This window comes from Heptranchias perlo, chromosome 1 (assembly GCF_035084215.1).
Source record: "Heptranchias perlo isolate sHepPer1 chromosome 1, sHepPer1.hap1, whole genome shotgun sequence".
Taxonomy (NCBI): Eukaryota; Metazoa; Chordata; class Chondrichthyes; order Hexanchiformes; family Hexanchidae; genus Heptranchias; species Heptranchias perlo.
The window spans coordinates 144,369,889-144,396,331 of record NC_090325.1 but is presented as its reverse complement, the minus strand read 5'-3'; the positions used below and the strand labels follow the sequence as shown (position 1 = coordinate 144,396,331).

At 44.3% G+C, this 26,443-nt stretch overlaps 1 protein-coding gene across 1 annotated transcript in view; it reads left to right on the top strand.

The window, feature by feature from the left end:
- The window catches only part of ednraa (endothelin receptor type Aa), a 39,202-nt gene that overhangs the window by 1,624 nt on the left and 11,135 nt on the right, over nucleotides 1–26,443 (top strand). Inside the window, exons 2-3 of the mRNA XM_067992263.1 lie at nucleotides 228–340; nucleotides 18,285–18,483. Coding sequence (XP_067848364.1) covers nucleotides 228–340; nucleotides 18,285–18,483 — 312 coding nt within the window. The remainder of the gene's footprint in view (nucleotides 1–227; nucleotides 341–18,284; nucleotides 18,484–26,443) is intronic.

Sequence of the window (26,443 nt, the reverse complement as noted above, 5' to 3'; positions counted from 1 at the left end):
TTTTCACTCTGATTTTGACGTAACTTTCCCTTTTTTAGTTATGAGCCTTTGTGGTTTCTTCTATCTGTCATCTGTTAACTCTTACCATTTATTTCCCTTTATACTATTCTAAGTGAACTCGCGGGCTAATTGTTGTCTTATTTTTGTTTCTTCCGCCTCCTTTGTTAATTTTTCTAATTTATTTTGACACATTCATTGACGTGTCCTTTGCCAATCATCTTTTCCAGCTTCTGGCTCCAGAGTGGCCTTTTGGAATTGTTGTTTGCAAGCTGCTGCCTTTCTTGCAGAAAACTTCCGTGGGGATCACGGTGCTGAACTTGTGTGCGCTCAGTGTGGACAGGTAGGCCTCACTGTTACATCTCTGTAGCACGTGCAGATTTGATGTTATTGCACATTGTTTGACGATCTCCAATTCTGTGTGTAATCCAGGCTTTGATACTGTAGCATGTTAGGCAACCTTGTGACCAGGAAATGTTATTTTGACATTGTACAATATGTTCCTGGCACTCAACATCAAACACAGAAAAAATATCTCTAAATAAAACAGAATCTGGTTATGTGGGAATTTGAAGTTCAGTACTGTCAGAATCTTGTTTAAATTCCATACTGATTAATAAAAACATAATTATTTTTGTGATTTTTATTAAAATAAATCATAGAATTGGGCAATGATAGATTGTTTAAATGTTTATACATGCTGGCATAGGTTATAAAGTGAGGTTATGTATAAATATGTGTTTTCAACTTTATTAAATGGCTTCACATTGGTGTCAGCTGTGATAACAGCTAAGTGTTTTCTGGCAAACTGGTCTCTGCAATTATTGATGCTTACTTTTCACTTCCTTAAAGGATCTTCACTATTATTTGTTAAACATTTGAAACTCACTGCAGTGTAATGGCTCTCCAATCCTTAGTGTCATTTCATACCAAATTGAATCACGATTTTGTGTCTCTAAAGTACAGTACATTGCAAGTAAGATTTTTAAAAAGAATAGTAATTGACATTGTACTGTATGCATTTATTCACATTCGATTTGAATTATGTTCTTTGGTATCAATGTTAGCACATTGTTCTACTTCTAGGATCTCAGTTTGAATCCAGCCCAGACTAATGTTGGCTGTCATTCTCTTAAATGAAATAAGTTTGAAAAGCCTCATCCCAGCTCTAAGTGGACCGAGGCCCACAGAATTACCCACGAGTTGACATTAGTTGCAGTAAACTGACAGTTTCATTCAGGGTGGATTTTTGAGGTTAAGGTATATGGATAGAGTTAGCTTCACCTCACATCTGACCCATATTATATCTGATCTGAGAGCATTTGGCATTTACTGGGCAACACTGAAAGAAAGGTTACATCTCAAACACTGAAATACGTTGCCTTGATGATTACAAAATCCTCCCACCTCAAACCACTACCAAAAAACAAATTGTAACAGATCATTTTTAGATTTTAAACAAGAAATCATGTCCTTATCGTTATCACACTTCTGAGATGCATGTTAATGCAGGAGTGCTTTTGTGTAAGAGATTTTATAAAATATTATGTTTACCAAACCAATGTCTAGGAGAAATAATTTTACCAATTATTTTAATTAGAGTTTAACCTCTATGATAACTGAAGAATAAAGGTTGGAAATTGATGTTAGTTATTTAAAAGGCTCAGAAAAAAATATTTCTTCCTGAACAGTGTGAAAGTATCTTCTGGGTGGAGTGCAGAGCGGAAAATTAAACAGGGAGAGATGGTCTTACTTTAACGGTTTCCCTTAACATAACATTGCTTTAAGATTGAATCATTCTGTGATTATTACAGTTATAAACTTAAATAGTTTTTAGCATTTACCACCTGGGCATAAAGCATCACCTGAGGGGAACACAGAGAGCAAAATCAGGCAGAGGCATATCAAGTCCGTGATTGGAACCCACCCAATTTTCCTTTCATTTAAATTAGCGAAAAGAAAATCAGACAGACTCCATCGCGGACGTGCAATCCTCCCTGTTTAATTTTCCGCTCTGCACTCCACCCAGAAGTTACTTAAAACCCAGGCAGTGAAAACACAGATCTACCCCACTGCGTATAACGTTCTATATAAGATGAATTTCTGCATGAAGTTGCATCATTAACACCATTATTTCATCCATAGGAATTAGTCTTCAAAGCTAATTACACTGTTTGTTTTATACAATTAAGAAAATTGATCAGCTGGGGTCAATTTTCACTGCCTTTGCCTGGCCCTAGCGGCCTCAAAATGCGGTTGGTAGCGTTACCACCCCATTAACACCAGCGATGCAGCCAGCTCCATTTTGAAAGGGGCCTACCGTTGGGTGTCCAAAGCGCTTGCGTGATTCAGGCGATAGGCCTCTTTTAAGATGAAAATCCGGGTCCTATGGCGTAAATAGAATCCCAATTGCCATTTTATATCTGACCTGGTCAGAGCCTGTGCTGTGCTCCTTGGGCATTGGAACCGAAGAGGCACGTCAAGGTAAGCGTCAAATTATTTTTGTGGACCCCCACCCGCAACTTACCTTGCTGGCGGCTGCCTCGGCCCGATCTTGAGGCCTCAATCCGTTGAGCTGAATCAGGAAGGCTGTTTGATGTCCCACAGTTCGCCTGCCAAATTTAAATGAAGCCGGGGCCTTGAAATCACGGGGGCCTCTTCGCCGCCGGAACAGGCGGCCAACCAGCGCGCTCCACCAGTCGGTCACCTAAGAGTCAAAACCCTGTTGTCTCATAACTTTTCCCCCAAATTTCTGCCCTCCTTTTCCCTTTCCTGGTACAGACCTTTGGTCACTGGCAGCTCCAGCATAAATTCACCATTCTACATTGTGAGCCAGGCTGCTCCACTACTGGGAGTATTGGAACCAAACCCAATCCTGTTCTCACTTGATATCCACACATGCACATGTTTCAAATAATAATCAGGTGCAGGAATAACACCTGATTATTTTCTCTTTCTAGCCCAAGAATACTGGGGAATATTGTAATGCCCTCATTAATTTAGCATAGATCACCATCAGCTTAGCTCAGTTGGTAGCATTTTCACCTCTTGAGTCCAAAACTTCTGCGTTCAAGCCCCACTTCAGGCCTTGAGGCTAACACTCCAGGGAGGTGCTATCTTTTGTTTGAGATGTTAAACCAAAACCAACCTATTCAGATTGATATAAATGATTCAAGGGCACTATTAGAAGTGCATCATTAACACCATTTCTCATCCTAGTCAACATTCCTTCTTCAAATAACAATATGAAGAAATAGATTAATGGATCATTTATCCTACTGCTGTTTGTGGAGCCTTGTGGTGCAAATTTTGCTATCAAAGCAAGTAAAGGCATTTCAAAAAACTATTTATTGGGTGTAAAGCAGTTTGAGATATTCCGAGGCTGTGATAAGGCACTATATAAATGCAAGTTCTTTCTGATCAGTGATTGAACCTGGGACCTTCCATTGATCCACTAAGCCACCAAGGAAGGCCAGAAACAGATCAATAGGATTTTCCGTCTAATTAATTTCTCTTTGCTGAATAACCCACTGTTTTAATATTGACATTAAAATTCTGTGAATTAATTGAGTACCTTTAACCTTGTAATGTCTGGCTGATTATCACTCAATTGGGGAGGTCAATTTTGGTAGCACTGAGGGGGACCTGGGAGTCTGTGAGAACTAGAGGAGAAGAGTCATGGGGTATGTGAGAGTTATGGAGAGGAGGGTCCTAGGATCATCCAGCATCAGACTGTTGGGGGGTGGGGGGGTGGCGGGTGAGAGAGGAGGGTGGTTCCAGGATCTGGCAGCAGTAGGAGAAGTTCCTGGGCCTGGCAGCCCTGGGAGGGTGGTTCCGATGTTTGGCAACAAGGGGAGCTGGGCAGATAATTACTGCTTTTCCCTCCAATCTCATAAAACCATCAGCCCCTGGTGCTCTCTCTTAACCCGCCACAGCCAGATCCCCAATCCACCAACCTTATCTTCACCAACTGTCAGGGTGGAGACAGGGCAGGTTAGAATGAGGGGAGATGAAATGGGGCGGGTCTGATAGTGGTGGATTGAGAGGGATGATCAAGACTGATGTGGTAGATGAGACTGTTGAGACAGGGAGGCCTGCAGTCCGGCAATATTTTGGAGGAAAAGAGTGGAGGACAATGGAGGTTATCAGCATTCATTCTACCCTTACTCTTTTCTCCCTCAATGCCCTCCCTGTCATTTGTCTCCCTTCCTCAGCAGGAATAAGCAGGGGGCAGTGGGATCTAGGCAGAAATGAGCGGGAACGGGCAGTGGGAACTGGTGGCAGTAATAAGGTCCAGTGGGGGTGCAGCGGTGGGAGGAACCACACACAGTTCCATTAAAAAATTAAAAATATATTAAAAAATTAAAAACTTTAAAATACACTAGCTCACAGTGTCCCCTAGTTTGGATGCTCATTTAGGAGATTTCAAAGGTAAATACACAACAGTGCCACCTACCCTTCGATGCCAGGCATGGAGGATTTAATCAGAGGTAAGTAAAATCAATAGGAAAATATTAGAATAACAGAAAAGAGTGACAGAAAAGCATGATAGAAATTGGAAAATTCATGACAGAAGGAGTGTTATAGGAAGTAAGGGTGACACAGAAAGTGTGTGCCACATGCAAGACTTTTAACGTATAATAGAAAGGTAGATATTGATTGTGAACTGACAGCAAAAGTAAATACTGTTCAAATCTGCAAGAAGCAAACTGTAGTATAACTTCAAAAGCAAAATACTGCGGATGCTGGAAATCTGAAATAAAAACAGAAAATGCTGGAAATACTCAGCAAGTCAGGCAGCATCTGTGGAGAAAGAAACAGAGTTATCGATTCTGACGAAAGGCCATTGACCTGAAACGTTAACTCTGTTTCTTTCTCCACAGATGCTGCCTGACTTGCTGAGTATTTCCAGCGTTTTCTGTTTTTACTGCAGCATAACTTAATGGTTGAGGGGGTTTTTCAGAGTTCCGTATCGTGAAAGTAATTGAGGTGACGGCGCATCGAAATCCAAAACATGAGTTATCGTATAGAGTAACAAATTAAAAATGTAAGCATACCAGATCCTAAATGAAAACTGTATGTAGAGCATGATGGTTAAGACATGAAACAAAATGTCAAAATCTCAGAAACTTTCCAATGAAAACATTTTTTTTATTCGTTCACGGGATGTGGGCGTCGCAGGCGAGGCCAGCATTTATTGCCCATCCCTAATTGCCCATATTCCTGTTGCTTCCATTTGAGGGAATTGTGTGAATAGCATGAGCCAGATTTTACTGGAGTGGGGCATCTCGTGACGTGCCCCGTTAGTTAGACTTGTTCGTACACTTTTAGGTTTTAACATATTTTGCCCACAAAGTTGCTGGAAGTGCGAGCTGATAACGGCACAGTGAGGGCAACAGGGCATCTGGGATTTTGGTGAACAATGGGACAATCAGTGTATCTCCTTAATCAATGAGATTTAAGGATTGAGAAATAAACAGAGGAAGGACTGAGAAGGAGGGTGAATTAGAGTGGGTGAATTCAATTCCAAATCAGGCACAGAAAGAGAAATAAAGAGAGGAAAAGAAAGATTAGATTAAGAGAGAAAGAAAAAAGAGACAGAAAGGAAAAGTAAGAAAAAAAAATTTAATTTGACATTTTTAAAATCTCCTAAAACAATTCACAACCTGAAGGAATAAGACTGTTCCAAGGAAAACAACCCCAGCTTCTCCAGTTTATCCACATAACTAAAGTCCCTCATCCCTGGAATCATTCTAGTAAATCGCTTCTGCACCCTCGCTAAGGCCTTCACATCTTTCCTAAAGTACGGTACCCAGAACTGGACATAATATTCCAGTTGTGGCCGAACCATACTTTTGTACTCTATGGAGACGATTTTCGGATGGCCGAAAGGGTGTGTTGGGGGTGGGGGTCTCCAAAAATGGCAGAATCCCGGAGCGGGTTCGGAGCCCGGCTCCTACCCGCTCACTTCCGGGTTCCCCAATGACGCATTCGGGTGCGCGCGCAGCTCCCGCATGCAGGATGATAATTTAAATAGTTATTTAGGTAGTTGAGGTACTTGACAGACCTCATTGACTGGAGATTTTGGCAGGGGTGCAATTTTGAAGGATCCTCAGCATGTTTCCCGTGCTGTGGGAAACACTCCCTGTTGGAGCAGACGTGTTTCAGTCAGCAGTCAGTGGGAGATGCAAAGGATTTTTTGAAAGGTGGGGGGAAAAACGAATTTATTGCAGCAGGGCACTCTGTCACTTCAGACAAAGTTTTGGCTGCAACACCTTTGACTTTCCACTCAAAATTATTAATTTATACCCAAAACTCTGCTGTGCAAACCCATTTACCTACTTTGCGGACCCCCTCAAACTCACACCGTCAGGGCGGGGGAGCGCCATAGCTGCATTCATCACTTCATCCGAGGACGAGCAACATCACCAGCCTCGCCAGGCACACCGTCCACCTCCGCCATGTGGAGCTCCACAACACAGTGCTGCGCCACAGGCACCTGCACAACAGCAGGGAGGGCAACAGCAGAGAGAGCGGTGTCGCAGGAGGCACTACCCTCGCCACAGGGTCCACAGATCAAGGCTTAGCTTCCTGGACTTCTCTGAGGAGCAGTGCATACGGAGGCTCAGAGTCAGTCGCCAGGTAGTCGCAGACATCTGCAGCCTCCTTCATGCCGAGCTGCTCCCGGCTGGGCTGAGCAGCATCTTCTTACCTGTCGATGTCAAAGTCACCACTGCCCTCAACTTCTTCGCCTCCAGATCGTTCCAGGGTGCCACTGGGGACATCGCCAGGGTCTCTCAGTCGTCTGCACACAAGTGCATAAGGCAAGTCACCGATGACTTGTTTTGCAGGGTCTCGCACTACGCCAACTTCCCCATGGATAACCTCAGCCAGATGGAGAGGGCAGTGGGATTCCACGCTGTGGCTGGCTTCCCACGGGTGCAGGGTGTAATCGATTGCACCCATATAGCAATACGAGCACTTCCACATGAGCCAGGACTGTTCATCAATAGGAAGGGCTACCACTCCATCAACACTCAGCTCACCTGTGACCACTGCAAGAAATTCCTTCACGTGTGCGCCAGATACCCTGGGAGCTGCCACGATTCCTTCATCCTCCGGGAATCCAACATCCCGCCCCTCTTCCACACACCGCATACTCGCAAGGGCTGGCTCTTCGGGGACAAGGAACCCCCTGCACATGGCTTATGACTCCTCTGAGGAACCCCACCACTGAGCAACAGCGTCGATATAACGACAGTCACATCGCTACCAGGTCTACAACTGAGCATGCTATAGGGCTGCTCAAGATGTGCTTCAGGTGCCTTGATCAGACTGGGGGAGTGCTTCAATACGCACCAGACAGGTGGGACGCGTTATAGAAGTCTGTTGTGCCTTGCACAACATGGCACAACAGAGAGAGATGCCGCTGGAGGAGGCCCCATCCACATCTGCCACCCATATTGAGGAGAAAGAGGAGGAGGAGGACAAGGAGGAGGGGCAACCCGTGGGCAGAACAGCGGCTCACCTGGCTGCTCGTGAGGCCAGGGAGTCGCTGATATGTGAATGGTTCTCCTAACATCAGACAGTGTGAAGAGTCCAGTCCTCACCACCTGGACAGAGGAGCGGCCACCAGCCCCCTCCCCCGCTCCCTGCACAAAATAGTCGTGCAAATACACATACACCCACTGTAGAGTGACCCAATGAGTGGCATCAAGTGTGGGTGTTCATGGTGAACCTCATGAAAGGGACTTATTACACAAGCCAGTAAAGAATGGCCAAGACGTGGCAGTAGTGGTGACAATAATAATATCTAATGTGCCATTAACAAAAATCAAATAGAAATAAAAAACATGACAAACCGTCAAACTTGTGCATCCCCTTTGTGCTCACAAAACCTTTGCCTTACGCTTCCGACTACTCCTACGTGGTGCTTCCCCTGTGGCTGCAGCAGAGGTAGTGGCAGGTTGCTCTTGTTCATGCCCTGACCAATTAGATGCTTTGGGTCGATGCCCTCTGGGTTTTGGTGCCCGTGAGGGCCCCTCCAAAGACTGTTCCACCTGCACCTGTGCAGGGACAGACTTGGCCACCTGGAGAGGAGGCAGCACTGTGGGTACTGGTTGAGAGGGGGCAACGGGTGAGACGTGGGAGCGTCCCCACTTCCATGTCCCCTTTCACCATCATCCCTCTCCTGGGCCAGCCCCACATCACTCCTACCACCCTGCTGGATGATAGTTTGGAGGACATGTGTGAAGCCTTGCAAAGCAAGTGCTAGTGTATCTGCCTGTCTGTTTAAAGTGGCAGAAAGTTGCTCACCCTGAGTCTGAAGGTCCGTTGTCAGGGCCTCAATGTACTCATTGGTGAGCCGTGCTTGAAGCTCAATGGAGGCTAGCCTTCCCTCCATCGCAGACATTCCCGCACTTACCCGCAACACTATCTCAGAGATGCCCTCACATCCCTGTGACAGTATCTCAGAGATCCCCTCCTGTACCTGTGCCACCATTCCACTCATGCAGGAGTTGGACTCCTCCATCCTCTGTGCGATTGTGGAGAGTGCGCATGGCACCTGTTCCAGCACCTCGCAAATGTGCTGCTGCCCCTCGATCATTCTCCTTTTAAAGGATGGCCCCCAGGGTTCAGCATCTGTGTCCAGCTGAGCAGAGCCTGGAGAAGAGTGCTCCCACCGACGGGGACTCTCCACAGCTGCCCCTGCCACCAGTGTCTGCTCGTGCTCGTGTGTGGTGACTCACCATGCGCAACCCCAACTAACTGAGAACTAGGACCCACCGAGGTGTGTGTATCTGCGCTGGTGGATAGCTCACTCAGATGTGACGGTGCCCCCTCAGAGGCCGGCAGGTCTTCTGAGGAATCGCCCACCGCTGTCATAGCAGTCGCTGAAGGCCCTGCAAGAGAATAGAAGGCAGTATTAAGCATGATGACAGATGTTGAGGTGCTGAAGATGGTAAGGCATGTTAACATCATTTGCTATTGTGAGTGCTGGACGTTAAAGTTCTGTCACCAGCCGTTTGTCGGGTGGCAGTCTTGGCGTCCCCAACGGACAGGCACTCGAGGGTGCGGCTCACTTCAACAGCCTCCTGCTCCGCGTCCATGAGGACGACCTGATGTTGTGGCCCCCCTCCGGTCTTTGCCCTCTCCCGTGCATTCTGGGCTCTCTTCTCCTATAAGGGGAGAAAGTAGAGAGGCGTGAGTGAGGGATGGTGACGTGGCCAACCGCTGAATGCATTGGTTTGGGTAAGGCTGACCATGAAAGAGATGCATCAGAGGGTGAGTATGAGACAGAGCCATGAGATTGTATGAGGATTGGGTTGAGTGGTAGTGGTGGGATGAGTACTGGGGTGGTGAGTAAGTGCAGGTAAGTTGAGGATGAAGTTTGAGTGGGTGTGAGGAGTGATGTGATAGAGTAGTGTTGGCAGTGCAGAATGAGTTGTGGGGTGGGGGTGGTGATGTGGAAGACGGAGTGTAGGAGAATGAGTAAGTGTACTCACTTTGGCTGACCTAGTTAGGTCATTGAAGCGCCTCCTGCGCTCGATCCAGGTGTGGGAGACGTTGCTGCTGCTGGTGACCTCCTCTGCCAGCTCGTGCCACACCTTCTTGGTGGCAGAGACAGGCCACTTGCTCCCGTCCGCCGGATAGAAAATCTCCCTCCTCCTCCTCACCCCATCCAGTAGGACGTGGAGTGAGGCATCGTTAAATCTGGGATCAGCCTTTCCCTTGGGCTGCTCCATACTGCACTTTTGGTTGGTTGCTGCAGGTGCAGCATTGGAGGACTGCCCCTTTAAATAGGACTCCTCCAGCTGACAGCCTGTGATGCGGGTGCGCAGTCCGCCCGCTGTGCAGATTGACGATGGGAAACCCGGAAACCACGATAAGTGCCTTCAATTTACCCACGATCGCGTGGGGAACGGATGGATTTTACTGGGCGGGTTACGCACTCACTCAGTCGCCCCCCCCCCCCACTCCTGCTGCCATCCCGCCTCCCTGGTAATATCAGGGCCCATGCCTCTATAAAGCCCAGGATCCCGTATACTTTTTTAACCGCTTTCTCAACCTGCCCTGCCACCTTCAACGATTTGTGTGCATAAACCCACAGATCTCTCTGTTCCTGTACCCCTGTTCCTCTTACTTGTTTTTTAAAATTCTCTCCCCACCTTAACTGGGTGTTCTATTCCTTAGTTCAGCTAAGTTCGGCTCATATTTGATGAGAGCTTTATTACCGTATTTTATTGGAAGAAATATTTGCTGGTTGTCAGGAAAATTGGTCACTTTATGCCAATCTACATCTACAATACACTCTGATCATTGTTTCCCGTTCATAATAATCTTAAGACAAAGAATTCTAAATAAAAAAAGGGACATGTGTCAGGGCCAGGTGATTTACAAAAAATAAATTAATTACTCATGGCCCTGTCAGTTCCAGTGCTGACTCAGTGGAGACGTAAACCACTGGTCATGAGTGGTAAAGCACTCATGACCAGCACTCACCAAAATACGTGCTCTATAACCATACTGATATGGCAGTCAGGCAGAAAGAAAGCTGCAGTATATTATTCACGGCCTGCTTATTAACCTCTGATACTGGATCTTTAAGGGTAGTATTAATGCCTCTGTGCTCTAATAAAACCTCCATTGTTGAACGTGCAGATCATTGCCAGTGAAGCACGTTAGCTCTTTTTTTTAAAGAAAGAGCTGGAGGGCAGTCTCTGCAAAATGGAAGGAAGTGCTTCAAAGTGACAAGAAGGAGCTCCTCGGCTCCTGTTGAAAATACTAGAACTTTGAGAAAGTTTCAGATTGCAAAGAGTTTTTTTTTAATTCTGGGCCTTTGAGAATCCTCAAGAGAATCACTTTGCAAAAAAAAAAGGAAGGCTAATTTCTCCAGTGTGTTTTCTTTCAAAGTTTTGTCTGAAGTAAACCCCTGGTTTTACTCAAAAACAAAAACCGCATAAGCTTGTAATACTACTTGTTATACTTCAAAAAGCATCAAATATTTAAAAAATGTTGCATTTTTCCAAGGAAGGGGCTTGTGATGAAAGCTGGTCACTTATAGAGTAATTGATGATCTGCAATTAGCTGGAAATATTTGGCTTGAATTCCAGGTTCAGATAAAGAGAAAATTGATGCAGTGGCAGATGTAAAAAAAAAACTGGTACAGGGAAAAAAAATCCACTTGCTGCTTTGACCTGGCCACAACCCATCCCAAATCCCGGGGATGGGGTCATATAAATAATAGGGCCAGCCACCCGCTCCAGTAGGGATACAACAGGGAGGCCCGCCCTGCAGAAGCATCATAATCTCTGAGCTCCGAGAGTCGGAGCCAGAGGCCAGAACAGCCCGAAAATAAAGAGGAGTCTTTTTTTTTCAATTCTTCCCCAGGATAATCTGGGTGAATTGCCATTCCATTCCTCAGTGCTGTGGCATACACTAGGTCCAGACAGAGCCGATGCCTACTGTCAACACGTAAATGCAGTTTCCGCCAAAGTTACAGCGGCGGAGTGGAAAAGCAATAAGGAAACTCACCACCTCCCCCCCCCCCCCCCCCACTCCCATAGGTTCCACTGGGCCTATCAGGGCAGGAATCCAAAGATAACCCTGGAACGCACTTAGATATGGCCAGAAACTGCTGCAGCAACATAATTGGGATAGGACGTAAGCCTCTGTTAGAATATTCTGTGATATTATTGATGGGGCAGAAACCCACGCATCTGGATTCTGACCCAAATTGTAGTTCCTGCAACAAGCCTGCCCCATAAATCCATCCCTCACAGGAGCGGAATTTCAATCTTATAGTCTTTACTTAAACTTATATTCAAGCAGGGCTGATTGTGATAGGATATTGCAGATGGAGTGTGTTCTGCCTTTATTCAACCTCCATAAACCTCTGTTAGCATAATAAAAGTGTTTTCATTTATTTCTTTGCAAAACATGATTCAGTAGCATTCAAATAAATTGTATTTCTTTTGTTACATAAAACACTCGGTGAAGCATTCTGTGTATAGTACATAAAGTATTGTCATTTATAGTTCGATATAAATAGATTTGAATGGATAACCCAATCAGTAAGTGAGGAATTCCAACAGGGCTACACAATCCATTTAAGTCACAGTTCTGTTTTGAGGGGAATGAGGGCAGAGAAGCTGAAAAACATATTTCCAAAGAATTTTGATTGAAGGTACATGCCACACAGATTGGGTAAATGGAGCCGATGACATGATATTAATAGGGATGTGGCCCTTTAGTTACATGGATAGACTGGAGAAGCTGGGGTTGTTCTCCTTGGAACAGAGATGGTTGCGAGGAGGTTTGATAGATGCATTCAAAATCATGGAGGGTCTAGACAGAGTAGATAGAGAGAAACTGTTCCCAATGGCAGAAGGATCAAGGACCAGAGGACGTAGATTTAAGGTGATTGGCAAAAGAACCAAAGGTGACATGAGGAAAAATTTCTTTACACAGCGAGTGATTAGGATCTTCTAAAATTCGCTAATGAATCACCTGGGGCATTGTTGATGAAGAGTTTTCCTGTCAACCCCATGGCCACCAAGAAGAGGAAGATATTGCACTAATTAATGTTCAGGTGATATCTGATCACAGAAACATCATTGTGCACGTCAGTAGCAGTAATCCAGGAAGCAGCCATCATGCCTTTAATGTGTGCAATACATGGGGATCACATTATTTGAAGGAGAAGAAACATTGGGTGAATGAACCTTAGGAGAACAGGGCTGTTCTCTGCAACCATGGCTGCTGAGCCCACCGGAAATGTCTTTTAAGAACAGAGGAGCACCTCAGCCTGGAAACCTCACCATCTGCTTGCTCACTGCCACCTCCATCTTCAAGAAAGGTGTCCCATGCAGTTTAAGAACAATGAAAGGACAATGGTTGTGCACAATGCTTGAAATGGTACCTCCCAGAGAGTGCAGGGGTTCTCAGATTAGGTTTTTGCCATGCTTCAGGGGCCCACAAGAAATATGTGCACTCACCTTCATCGCACACCTGAGAGCAGCAAACCTCTTCCTCATGTACAGTCAGGTACGAGGGAGTAGGATAATTGCATTGACTTAATCAGCAACCTCCCTACATACAGGTGGCATTGGTGCTTTTACTAGAAAGTGCCCTTCAGTCCCAATTAGGGCCATTCACCATTGGGGCACCTTCTACAGCAGGACCTTCTACACTTCAGCATCAAAGGGAGCAGTGTTTCCCACTAGTCTCCACTGTGCCATCATGAACAATTCATCCACTTTTCCACCACCACCACAACTTCCCCTTTTATGGTGAGTTCTCTAAGACACCATGGAAATGCAAGTATTTCCTTTTTTTCTCTCTTCTGAAGTTCAGGCCGAGGCACATTGTTGGCCAAAGTAGCTTTACTCTGCATCTAACCATGCTATACCTGACCTGGAAATTTCTGATGCTGATACTGGAAGCCCAAAATGGAAAATATTCCAATCCCAATATTAAAATTCCTCACCTTGATGGCCACACAAATAAGAGTGTGCTATAACCACTGTATTATACATTGTGTAGGTCCATAGATAATGATGCTGTAGTGCACTGTGCCACAAATTGATAGGATATGGGTTTATACGCGATTCCCCAGACAGTAAGAATAGGAGCAGGAGTAGGCCATATGGCCTCTCGAGCCTGCTCCGCCATTCAATAAGATCATGGCTGATCTTCGACCTCAACTCCACTTTCCCGCCCAATCCCCATATCTCTTGATTCCTTTAGAGTCCAAAAATCTATCGATCTCAGTCTTGAATATACTCAACGACTAAGCATCCACAGCCCTCTGGGGTAAAGAATGCCAAAAATTCACACCCCTCTGAGTGAAGAAATTCCTCCTCATCTCAGTCCTAAATGTCCGACCCCTTACCTGAGACTATGCCCTCAGTTCTAAACTCTCCAGCCAGGGGAAACAACCTCTCAGCCTCTACCCTGTCAAGCCCCCTCAGAATCTTATATGTTTCAATGAGATCACCTCTCATTCTTCTAAACTCCAGAGAGCGTAGGCCCATTCTACTCAACTTCTCCTCATAGGAGAACTCTCTCATCCCAGGAATTAATCTGGTGAACCTTTGTTGCACCGTCTCTAAGGCAAGTATATCCTTCCTTAGATAAGGAGGCCAAAACTGTACGCAGTACTCCAGGTGAGATCTCACTAACACCCTGTACAACTGCAGTAAGACTTCCTTACTCTTGTACTCCAACCCCCTTGCAATGAAGGCCAACGTGCCATTTGCCTTTCTAATTGTTTGCTGTACCTGCATGCTAACTTTTTGTGTTTCTTGTATGAGGACACCCAAATCTCTCTGGATACCAACATTTAATGGTTTCTCACCATTTAAAAAATATTCTGTTTTACTATTCTTCCTACCAAAGTGAATAACCTCACATTTCCCCACATTATACTCCATCTGCCACCTTCTTGCCCACTCACTTAACCTGTCTATATCCCTTTGCAGACTCTTTGTGTCCTCCTTACAGCTTACTTTCCGTGGGGCTTCTCCCAATCTCCCGCCATACTTTCAGCAGGAGTACAGCGGAACCTCCGCTGGTATCAACAGCTATAAGCAGCCGTTTGCACCGTTTCTCGGAGGCGCTGCCAGTTTTCCATTGAAGTTACGGTGGGATATCTGGAGGATCCCATTGAATTTCATTGCCACTGTGTCGAAGCTGCTGTGCTGCAGGTTGGGAGAAAGTCAACTGCATGTTTACTGGTACAAACAGATGGTGGACAAATTGTGAGGAGCTTGGCCAGGCCTAGAAAATCAAGAAAAATGACTTTAAGGTGGCAATATCATCATGAAAAAGTATTTGGCAAACATATTTTAGTCAAGAATGAGATGAACAAAAAAAGCATGTCATTTCCATCATGATGATATTTTACGCAATTGACACGATGCCACATATTGAAGCGATTTACATCATTGCATATTTTGTGAAAATTTTAAATGGGTTAACACCTCTTAATATAGCAGAGGAAAAAGTTTCAAACAAATGTATTGAGCATATATTCAAGGCAAATAAAAATGGTTTGCTAGAAACCTTTTAATGAAGACAGCGATCACTTAAATGGGCACATTTTAAAAGTTTTCAACAGTAAAAATGATCTAAAATGTACAACACTTTGTTTAAATTAGAACCAGAAGAGCTCACTTAAAATGCATGTCACTTCCCCATAATATATAAAAGGTGTGTCATTTCCCTATAATGTATACACGGTGTGTAATTTCCCCATAATGTATACAAGGTGTGTAATTTCCCCATAATGTATACAAGGTGTGTAAATTCCCCATAATATATACAAGGTGTGTAATTTCCCCATAATGTATACAAGGTGTGTAATTTCCCCATAATGTATACAAGGTGTGCAATTTCCCCATAATGTATACAAGATGTGTAATTTCCCTATAATATATACAAGATGTGTAATTTCCCTATAATGTATACAAGGTGCGTAATTTCCCCATAATGTATACAAGATGTGTAATTTCCCCATAATGTATACAAGGTGTATAATTTCCCCATAATGTATACAAGGTGTGTAATTTCCCCATAATGTATACAAGGTGTGCAATTTCCCCATAATGTATACAAGATGTGTAATTTCCCTATAATATATACAAGGTGTGTAATTTCCCTATAATGTATACAAGGTGTGTAATTTCCCTATAATGTATACAAGGTGTGTAATTTCCCCATAATGTATACAAGATGTGTAATTTCCCCATAATGTATACAAGGTGTGTAATTTCCCTATAATGTATACAAGGTGTGTAATTTCCCCATAATGTATACAAGATGTGTAATTTCCCTGTAATGTATACAAGGTGTGTAATTTCCCCATAATGTATACAAGATGTGTAATTTCCCTGTAATGTATACAAGGTGTGTAATTTCCCTAGAATGTATACAAGGTGTGTAATTTCCCCATAATGTATACAAGATGTGTAATTTCCCCATAATGTATACAAGGTGTGTAATTTCCCCATAATGTATACAAGGTGTGTAAATTCCCCATAATATATACAAGGTGTGTAATTTCCCCATAATGTATACAAGGTGTGTAATTTCCCCATAATGTATACAAGGTGTGCAATTTCCCCATAATGTATACAAGATGTATAATTTCCCCATAATGTATACAAGGTGTGTAATTTCCCCATAATGTATACAAGATGTGTAATTTCCCTGTAATGTATACAAGGTGTGTAATTTCCCTGTAATGTATACAAGGTGTGTAATTTCCCCATAATGTATACAAGGTGTGTAATTTCCCCATAATGTATACAAGATGTGTAACTTCCCCATAATGTATACAAAGTGTGTAATTTCCCTATAAATGTATACAAGGTGTATAATTTCCCTATAATGTATACAAGGTGTGTAATTTCCCCATAATGTATACAAGGTGTATAATTTCCCTATAATGTATACAAGGTGTGTAATTTCCCCATAATGTATACAAGGTGTGTAATTTCCCTGTATTGTATACAAGGTGTGTAATTTCCCCATAATGTATACAAGGGAAAGGCGAGTGGCACGCCATGCTGACCTCAACATTGAGGCCTGGGAGATTTTAAGTGTTAATGCTCCTCATGGCCCCACAGAAATCAACCCTTGCGATGCCTGACCCTCCACTGCCCTCTCTCATGATCGCTCGCCCCTCCCCCTCGTTAACTTACATGCACTAACTGGGAATAGTAATGGAGCTGCTGGATTTTCGGCCCCCTCTGATTGGCGAGCTGCTGTAAATGCACAAACAGTAGTGAGGCCCAACCGTGAAAGTTAGTCGGGTCTTGGATTGCTTTTATCTAGTGGCCAGTGGACTCGCTCAACCTGCTGGCCAACCAGTGGAAGAGGTCACATGAAAAAAGGTGTGTCATTTCCATCTGTTACAACCAGTAAAATAAAAATCCGCTGCAACATGAATCACAAGATACTATACTGCCTGTAGTTTGAATCACCTGATACAGTCCTGGCTCCATGCTGTTGAACAACATCTGACCAACCTGAAAACCCATGAGCCTTTGACCCCAGTATATGTGGTGGGATCAACCTACCATGTACCTTCTCCACTGACGCTGCTGGAATATCTGGGTTATGAGAGGGTCCCTCATTTCAATATTTTTGGCAGGCGCCCATGCCACTATGGGCCTATCTTCAGGTGCCTACCAATATTGGCAGGGGAGCGGGATTTGACAGAAGAATCAATGCTGGGCAGCTGATTTCTTTACACTCGCAGCCTTGTAATTTTAAAGTGATCCCTTTCCAAAGGGGGCCAGGTCCTCCCCTGTGCTGGATGCACTCTGTGGAGGTTCAGGCCAGACCCCAGGCCTGGCCCCCCAAATGGGCCCAAATTCTGCCAGTCGGGACTGCCTGCTCTGTAGATCCCAGTTCAAAACAGAGGAAACTCCTGGCCTGACAATCTCATCTCCCTGGCCATGCCTCCTCTTGTGCGCCATGTAGATGGGGAATCCGTCCCAAACAAGACCCCACAGAACTTAGGAGCAGAGGCCGCGACCCAGTATATCTGGGCTGTGGCCTAATTTGTTGGTCTTCCACAGTATTGCTGCCTGACCTAACTTACAGCGGGTGTATAGGCGAAGGCCCATGGATTTTCAGGCACCACATAGATTTATATTACAGGCCTATTTGCGCAATCCCATGTTCTCAGTGGGAAAGTTGCTCTCGAAGAGAGTGCAGTTGGAGATGGGGCTACAAGTCTGTATTCCTGATTCTCTTACCCACATTTCCTGCGGGCTCAACTCCTCATTGACACATGTGGGACCACAGAATTAATCCCTACATAGAACAACAGACAGGGGAAGTAGATTTCCAGACGGTATCAGATTTTGAGGTTCAGACAGTGTTGATGAACTGGTCAAACTTCACTCTAATGGATTTATACTTTGTAACACACTCCGATCTATGGATTGTATATTTGCCACTTACAAAGAATTACATAGAAACTACAGCACAGAAACAGGCCATTTGGCCCAACTGGCCTTTGCCGTTGTTTATGCTGCACATGAGCCTCCACCCTCCCTATTTATCTGACCCTATCAGCATATCCTTCTCGAGGGCAATTAGGGATGGGCAATAAATGCTGGCCTCGCCAGCGACGCCCACATCCCGTGAACGAATAAAAAAAAAATGTGTTACCTACACTTACATGCTTTATATAGATTGTGGAGGATAAAGGTAAATATAAGGACTCATTCTTTTTAAATGAATCTAACAAGACTCCTGTTGTTAATAAACAGGTACCGAGCCGTCATCTCCTGGAGCCGGGTTCAGGGGATCGGGGTCCCTCTGTTGACAGCCTTAGAGATCATCAGTATCTGGGTTCTCTCTATCATCTTAGCTATTCCCGAGGCCATCACCTTTGATATAATAGAGCTGGAGTACAGAGCACGGAAGTACAACGTGTGCCTGCTTCTTCCAAAATCGGAATTTAATAAGGTAAGACTGTTCTTCTGAAAATCAGTAAATGTATCTGCTTTATCCTTAAATTTAATAAACATGAGATAAGTATCAAAATTCACTGATTTATTTATCTATTTTAGATCCTTTTCAGCGTCAAATAAGAACTGGCTTTTGCATGCTGGGCTGATGTATTATTTTGCACAGTTTAACAATGAAAATATCTAGAATGAAATAAGCACTGATATTCAATAGGTGGCTATAAGGGGAAATATTGCCACCAGCAAGATTCAGGCCACATAGAACTTTGCAGTCGGGTATAATGTCCTCATAAATTGCTCTTGCACACTTAGTGCGAGGGCTTAATTTCAATATTTCAATAAGTTCTTCATGTATATAAGTACTAGCACGCACGATTGCTTGTTGTTTAACAATGGGATCGTGCTGTGCACTCAGCTCCCCCAACTGGAGTGGGGTAAGGAGAAATTCTGTTTGTAAAGGAGCTCCTAAGGGGGCAGACTGAATATTTTTCTGGGTTTTTTTTCAAATTGTTTTTTACTGCTGGTGTTTCGTAGTGGCTTTTGATGTCATTTTTCTGTGTTGGTTGTTGTTTTCGTTCTTGGTTTTTTTGCTGTTTGTTTTGGTTTTTTTTTTCATTTTTTTTGGCATAAGAACATGTTGGAAATTTTCATTTGGTAACAAGAACAGCCAAATGTCTGCCAGATCAGCAAGAAGGACACTGTGGTAGAAGAATTCATAAAAGTTCATCAAAACAGGAAATTTGTAAAAGAAGAGCAGATCTGAAAATGGGCTTGTTACAAATGGTGGGTCTGTGCTATATATTTGCTCAGGCTCAGCATCTCCGGTATCTCCTGTCAGTGGACCCATGTCCCCTACGATCGTGGGTTTACCTTTTCAGACAAATGTCTGATATAATATAGTGTGGCTCGGGGCCATAACAATGAAACCTCTCATCGTGTGTACTGGATACTGTAATCTTGCACATAGTCCCATGTGCATTTCTCCTCACTTCTACAAGGTGGACTGATAAACATTCTAGTTAAACAAGGCCCAATTGTAAACCAACAATCTGCTTTATTTTGTTTGTAGTCTAAGAATGAACAGAATACAATTCTCATTGAATCTCAGTCTATTCCATAACATTCCTTTTAACATAGAATGTAACAGTACACCAGTCTACCCCTGTTAGCAGGCTAAATTCACTTTAGAGACCAGCAAATATATGAAACTGGTCAGCTCTGACCTTAGGATGAGAGTTCTCTCCCTCTGTAATTATTCCATTACAAATATCTCCAGACTGCCCCTATGTCCCAGCTAGATAGGATGCCAAAGACTTGAACTCTGACTCTCCTCCTGCTCTCCATATTAGGGTTTGGTCAGTTGAGCTGCCAATCAACCCTGCTATCGCCCACTTATGTGTGGGCTGCCTGGCAGTTATTCCAGCTGAATGAATGAGTTATTTCAACATATTAGGTATGAATGACATAACAAACATCTTTGTCTCAAACTGATAAGGTATGTGAAAACTATCTGAATTTAATCTACAGTCCCAGAAATTTGTATTATGTATAGAGTTAGCTTCTTAATTGAACACAATTTAACTTAATAGCAAAATCTTTAATATAAATTAATCTGAAATTCCTCCTAGGTCAAATAATCAAAAATCTTGAAATCTGACCTATCTCCTCCCACAACCACCACCCCAACCAAGAGAGGGTCCTTGTGTGAGAGCCCTATGGCTCACTTGCATAGACCAGGCACCCTACATTAGGCCTACCACTATGGCTGCTGGTCTCCCCGGCCCCCCAAAAGCCCACAGTCTATGCGGAAAGCCACCTGGGGGACATGCAACTCCTGTGCCTGGAGCCTCTGATCCCTTCCTCTAACCCTGGTTCCATGCAATGAGCAGCAGTGTCTGACATCACCTAGCCTCTTTCGAAGAAGAGCAGGGGAGTTCTCCCCGGTGTCCTGGCTAATACTCATCCCTCAACCAACATCACTAAAAAAACAGATTATCTGGTCATTATCACATTGCTGTTTGTGGGACCTTGCTGTGCACAAATTGGCTGCCGCGTTTCTTATATTATAACAGAGACTAAACTTCAAAGAGTACTTCATTGGCTGTAAAGTGCTTTGGGGCATCCTGAGATCATGAAAGACGCTATATGAATGCAAGTCTTTCTTTTCTTTCTGCGACCGAACCATCAGTTTTGTCCCAAGACCGTAGCTGGGTGCTACTTATGGATTTTGCCACAGGCTGTCCCCACCAACCAGCTGAAGCAGCCATGCTCAATGTGCCCCTAGTTGGGCGATGTACCACATAACTCCCCATGTCTTCCCCCTGTATAGGCAAGACACATAAAGCTCCCTGAATAAAGTGGAGTATGGAACTGCTTCCCAGCTACGTCAGGTTCCCGTGTGTCTGGGAATTCACTCCCTGGATGAAGTGCCTTTTTAAATTCAGACTGTGTGAGTTTCCTTCCTACCTTTCCCCAGTGTGGTTAGCTAGTTGCACCTCCTTTGGTCCCCCTCAGCTTGTACTACTTAAGCCTCCTTAAACAGTCAAATCCCTAAAATCATTTACGAGCATACGAAATTGACAGGCAGGAAAAGGCCAACTGGTCCATCAAGTCTGCCTAACACCATGGAGCACATGACTAAACACTTCCTCCATCCCCCCACCCCCGCAGTGATGTAATCTGCTGGGAGAGGCAAATAATTTGCCACACAACTTGCCACTACTCCACATGCCTTCACTATGTTGACCCAGCTGAAATTACTCCCTGACTTTGTTCAGACTCAACTTCTTCAATATTTACATCATTCCCTACCAAATCCTTGAATAACATGAATGAATAGACTCCCATTTCTGTAAACAAAATATTCCAGACCAACTCTGGGCAAAATTATCTTTGTAGTTTTCCGAAGTCCCCCCACTTTACGGTCATCTTGCACCAGGTGGACATGTACCATCATCAAAAAACAACCAGAGTCCTGTAACGCCTTTGCATGCATCTCATTCACCATGATTGGGTGGTGCTAAGGAGTCAACCTGTCTATAATCTGCAGCCACCACTTAAGAAGATATGAACATAAGAAATAGGAGCAGGAGTAGGCCATAGGGCCCCTCGAGCCTGTTCCGCCATTCAATAGGATCATGGGTGATCTTCGACCTCAACTCCACTTTCCCGTCCTATCCCCATATCCCTTGATTCCCTCAGAGTCCAAAAATCTATCGATCTCAGTCTTGAATATATTCAACAACTGAGCATCCACAGCCCTCTGGGGTAAAGAATACCAAAGATTCTCAACCCTCGCAGTGAAGAAATTTCTCCTCATCTCAGTCCTAAATGTCTGACTCCTTATCTTGAGACTATGCCCCTAGTTCTAGACTCTCCAGCCAGGGGAAACAGCCTCTCAGTATCTATCCTGTCAAGCCCTCTCAGAATCTTATATGTTTCAATGACATCACCTCTCATTCTTCTAAACTCCAGAGTATAGGCCCATTCTACTCAATCTCTCCTCATAGGACAACCCTCTCATCCCAGGAATCAATCTAATGAACCTTCATTGCATTGCCTCTAAGGCAAGTGTATCCTTCCTTAGGTAAGGAGACCAAAACTGTACACAGTACTCCAGGTGTGGTCTCAACAAAGCCCTGTACAATTGCAGCAAGATTTCCTTACTCTTGTACTCCAACCCCCTTGCAATAAAGGCCAACGTACCATTTTACCATTTGCCTTCCTAATCACTTGCTGTACCTGCATGTTAACTTTAAATGTTTCGTGTACAAGGACACTCAAATCCCTCTGGACACCAATATTTAATAGTTTCTCACCATTTAAAAAATATTCTGTTTTTCTATTCTTCCTACCAAAGTGAATAACCTCACATTTCCCCATGTTATACTCCATCTGCTATCTTCTTCCCCACTCACTTAACCTGTCTATATCCCTTTACAGACTCTTTGTGTCCTCCTCACAGCTTACTTTCCCACCTAGCTTTGTATCGTCAGCAAACTTGGATATATTACATTCGGTCCCTTCATCTAAGTCATTATTATAGATTGCAAATAGTTGAGGCCCAAGCACCGTTCCTTGTGGTACCCCACGAGTTACAGCCTGCCAACCTGAAAATGACCCGTTTATCCCTACTCTCTGTTTTCTGTCCATTAACCAATCCTCTATCCATGCTAATGTATTACCCCCAACCCAATGAGCCCTTATCTTGGTCGTCTCCGACCGTGCGAGCTCACAGGATCTCCCAGCTTGTGTCGCAAGATTTCTAAAAGACCAGCAGAGATTGGCCTTGTGGCCCATCTTGCCACACTTAAAACACCTAATTTCATTGTCCTCAGCCTTCTGAGTTCTATTCAGCTGATCTGACTTAGACTCACTCTGAGTAGATTAATCAGTTGGCACACCAAGCGTTTCATCCTTGGGACGGGTTGGTATCTGATCTCCAACTCATGAGATAGTTCATCTGCACTCAAGGCCATAAAATGATTAGCATGTTCATCTAGCTGCTTGACAGTTTTATTTCCTAATCAAGTAACCTTTTCTTAAATTAACTGAACTATTTCCAAAAATGTTATCTCTTAAATGATAAAGACCTCTGTCGTCAGTTATATTTTCTTTCTGTAACCAAAGCTTCCATAATTTAAAAACCATTTATCTCTCTATACTGAATAGATTTTCCCTTAATTTCTTAAACATTTGCTCACACCTGGAATGATTCCCATCTTCACTCTCAAGTTCAAGGAGTGCAGTCTTGAGCATATCTGGCACACAACTGCTTTAGCCATCCATCACCAGGTCTGGCTGGACCACGTCAAGTGCTATTGGGCCTCAGTCTCCTCTGCCAAAACCAACCTGCTCTAGGATCATGCTGGAAAACAAAGATAACCCCGGGATTCTTTTCTCCACTACCAACCATCTCCTTAAACCCAGCTCCCCTAGCACCTCCACCTTTACCTCCAACAATACGTGTGAGGATCTCATGGACTTTTCTGTCACTAAAGTTGAGACCATCTGTTCAGCTGTCTCTGCTGCTTCTCCCCTTCCACTTTTCCACTTCCCACCAAGTTAAACCTCCCCTCAGACTCCCCCCCTGACCTAGCCCTGAATCCACATCTCTCTCTAGGTTCTCCCCCATCTCTCCTCATGCCCTTTCTGAGCTCATTTCATCCATAAGGTGCATCTCCTGCCCTCTTGACCCCATTCGCACTAAACTTTTGACCATCCAATTTCCCTTCCTGGCCCCCCTGCTAACTGACATTGTAAATGGTTCCCTCGCCTCAGGTCCTGTCTCCCTCCCTTTCAAAACTACCATCATCACCTCTCATCAGAAAACACACCTTTGACGCCTCTTTCCTTGCAAACTACAACCCCTTCTCCGATCTCCCTTTCTTCTCTAATGTCCTTGAATGTGTTTTTGCCTCCCAAATCTGTCTCTATTTTCCCACAGTTTCCTTTCTAAATCTCTTCAATCAGGTTTCTGCCCCTGCCACAGCACTGAAATGGCCTTAATCAAAGTAAAAAATGGCATCATCTGTGACTATGACTGTGGTGCATTATCTCTCTTCGACATCTCTGCAGCTGTCGACACGATCATCAGTGAGTGAGAAGGGCAACAAAACCTAAGAACTGCATGGTACGAGCCCTGAACTTGGGGAGGCTTTTGCCTTCATTTTCCCCTTTGACCTCCAATGCTTTTATAGACCTCCTGCAAGAAAGGCAATAGCTTGTAATTTCTGAGCCCTGGGTCTGTTCCCTTATATTAGGTGCCATCTTGTACAAGCAGGGACGTAGCCTTGACATGTTGTAATGTGATGGAACATGTATACAGTGTCAAACATGTATCCCAGCAGCAGCCATCCTGTGTGTCAGCAATTGATCATGCATCATCCAGCAAGGTTGTGTGACAGTGCTTTTATGTGTGAAGCTCTTTGAAGATGTCAGAAGCTTTCACTTGTAAGTTGCAGCTGGAGTATGGGCATGCATGGCCGCAATGAAAGAGCTATAAGGTTGTGTGAAAGTTTGGCATGGGCTAGCAGTAAATATGGAACAGGTTGACAGGCAGTATGTATACTTGTGCCATCTATCTGCTAAATGGTATGGCTGGGTTGTCTTCCCTTGGCAGTTTCTTTAAGATGTGTCATCTTCTTCCGCACCTGTTTGAAGGTTTTGCAGGTACTGCACACATCATTGAGCCTGGCTGCCCCTTCTACCAGGTATGCTGCACTGCTGTCCTCTAGGGGGGTGCCCTGGAGTGCCCAACAGGACAACCTGCCTTGCATCCACCTCATGTGACAGCACCTCCAGCCATCAATCCAAGGGTCAGGTTGCTGCACCACTACGTAACTTGCTCGCAAATGCTGTATTGTGTCTCCGCATTTAATTTGGCTGCCACTGTTTTTACTGGCCACATTCTTGCCCGTAAAGTTAGTGTAAAGGCTGAAAATTCAATTTTTAAATATCTATAGCCTACATAAAGGCTGGAAAAGTTTTGCCCCAATGTATGCAGCCACTTATCTTTAAGTGGCTGCATCCCTCTGAAGTTTGCCAGCAGTCCTTTAATTATGCTGACACACAATTTCCTGTGCGCTCCCTGTTGGTGAGCTCTCACACAGGCCCACAGGAGCTCCGTGTGTACATTGAATTGAGACTGACCCCAGTATATCCTGGAAAATGAACCTGGCAGGAAGTTGGTGAGCAACAAGTTCACCATGCTCCAGTTCTATCACAGTGGCAGAGGGATTGGAAAATTTACACTTACACACTTAAATAATAAGCAACGAGGACGGGCAGCTGAGCTGATCCATGGTGTCAGTCAGTGTGACTCGACAATTAGCTGGTTGGTGATAGAGTTGCCAACTCTGGTTGGACATATTCCTGGAGGTTTCATCACATGATCTCCCTCTACCAACCGCCCCACCCAGTCAAACAGCCTTTTTTCCCATCTCCAATATTTTTATAACTAATAAACAAAAGCATTCGAAGAAAATGAATAAAGGCGCATTTTTTAAAATTCCCTTATGAGTTTTCCCTTGGATTGCTTGTAGCGGTGTCCAGGAGATTAAGCTATAATTCCAGGAGATCCCAGGACAATTGTGGAGGGTTAGCAACCCTAGTTGGTGATGTATAAGAGAGGCCTGGGCGAACTGCTTTCTAAATTTCTCTCACTGTTTTATTGTATATATCCCCCATCACCCCCATCCAGAGGCTTGGACGAGATTAGGATCTGAACATATTCATCATGTGAAGTATTGTAGGAGCAAACCAAAATCTGACCATCCTGTGCACAGCCTGTCAGCCCACCAACACCTTCTGTCACTTTAACTACCTGTACCTTATCAGTAGTTAAAGCAGCTCGGTTCAAAATAGCTGAATGATTTCTGGATTTCAGCACACTCGTATCTGTCCGGGGGAGGGGTGTGTCACTTCTCAGAAACATTACATGCAACAACTGGAAGTGAAAATGTTGAAATTTCAGGGTAAATTTTCCGCGTGCACTGCTGATGTGGAGCCTTCACCTCTTGACCCCTCAATGCTTTTCCACCATTTACAAGGCTCAAGTCAGGAATATGATGGAATACTCACCACTCACCTGGATGGGTGCAACTACAACAATACTCAAGAGGCTCAACACCATCCAGGACACAGCAGTCTGCTTGGTTGGTGCCCCAGCCACTGGACTCAATATCCACCCCCTCCACCACCGGTGCACTGCGGCTGCAGAATGTACTAACTACAGAATGCAGTGCAGTAGCTCACCAAGCTTACCTCAACAGCACCTCCCAACCCTGTGACCTCCACCACCAAGAAGGACAAGAGCAGCAAACTCATAGGAATTGCATTACCTCCAAGTTCCCCTCCAAGTCACAGACCATCCTGACTTGGACATTTACTACTGTTTATTCATCATTGCTGGGTTAATATCCTGGAATTCCCTACCTAACACCATCATGTGACCTAGA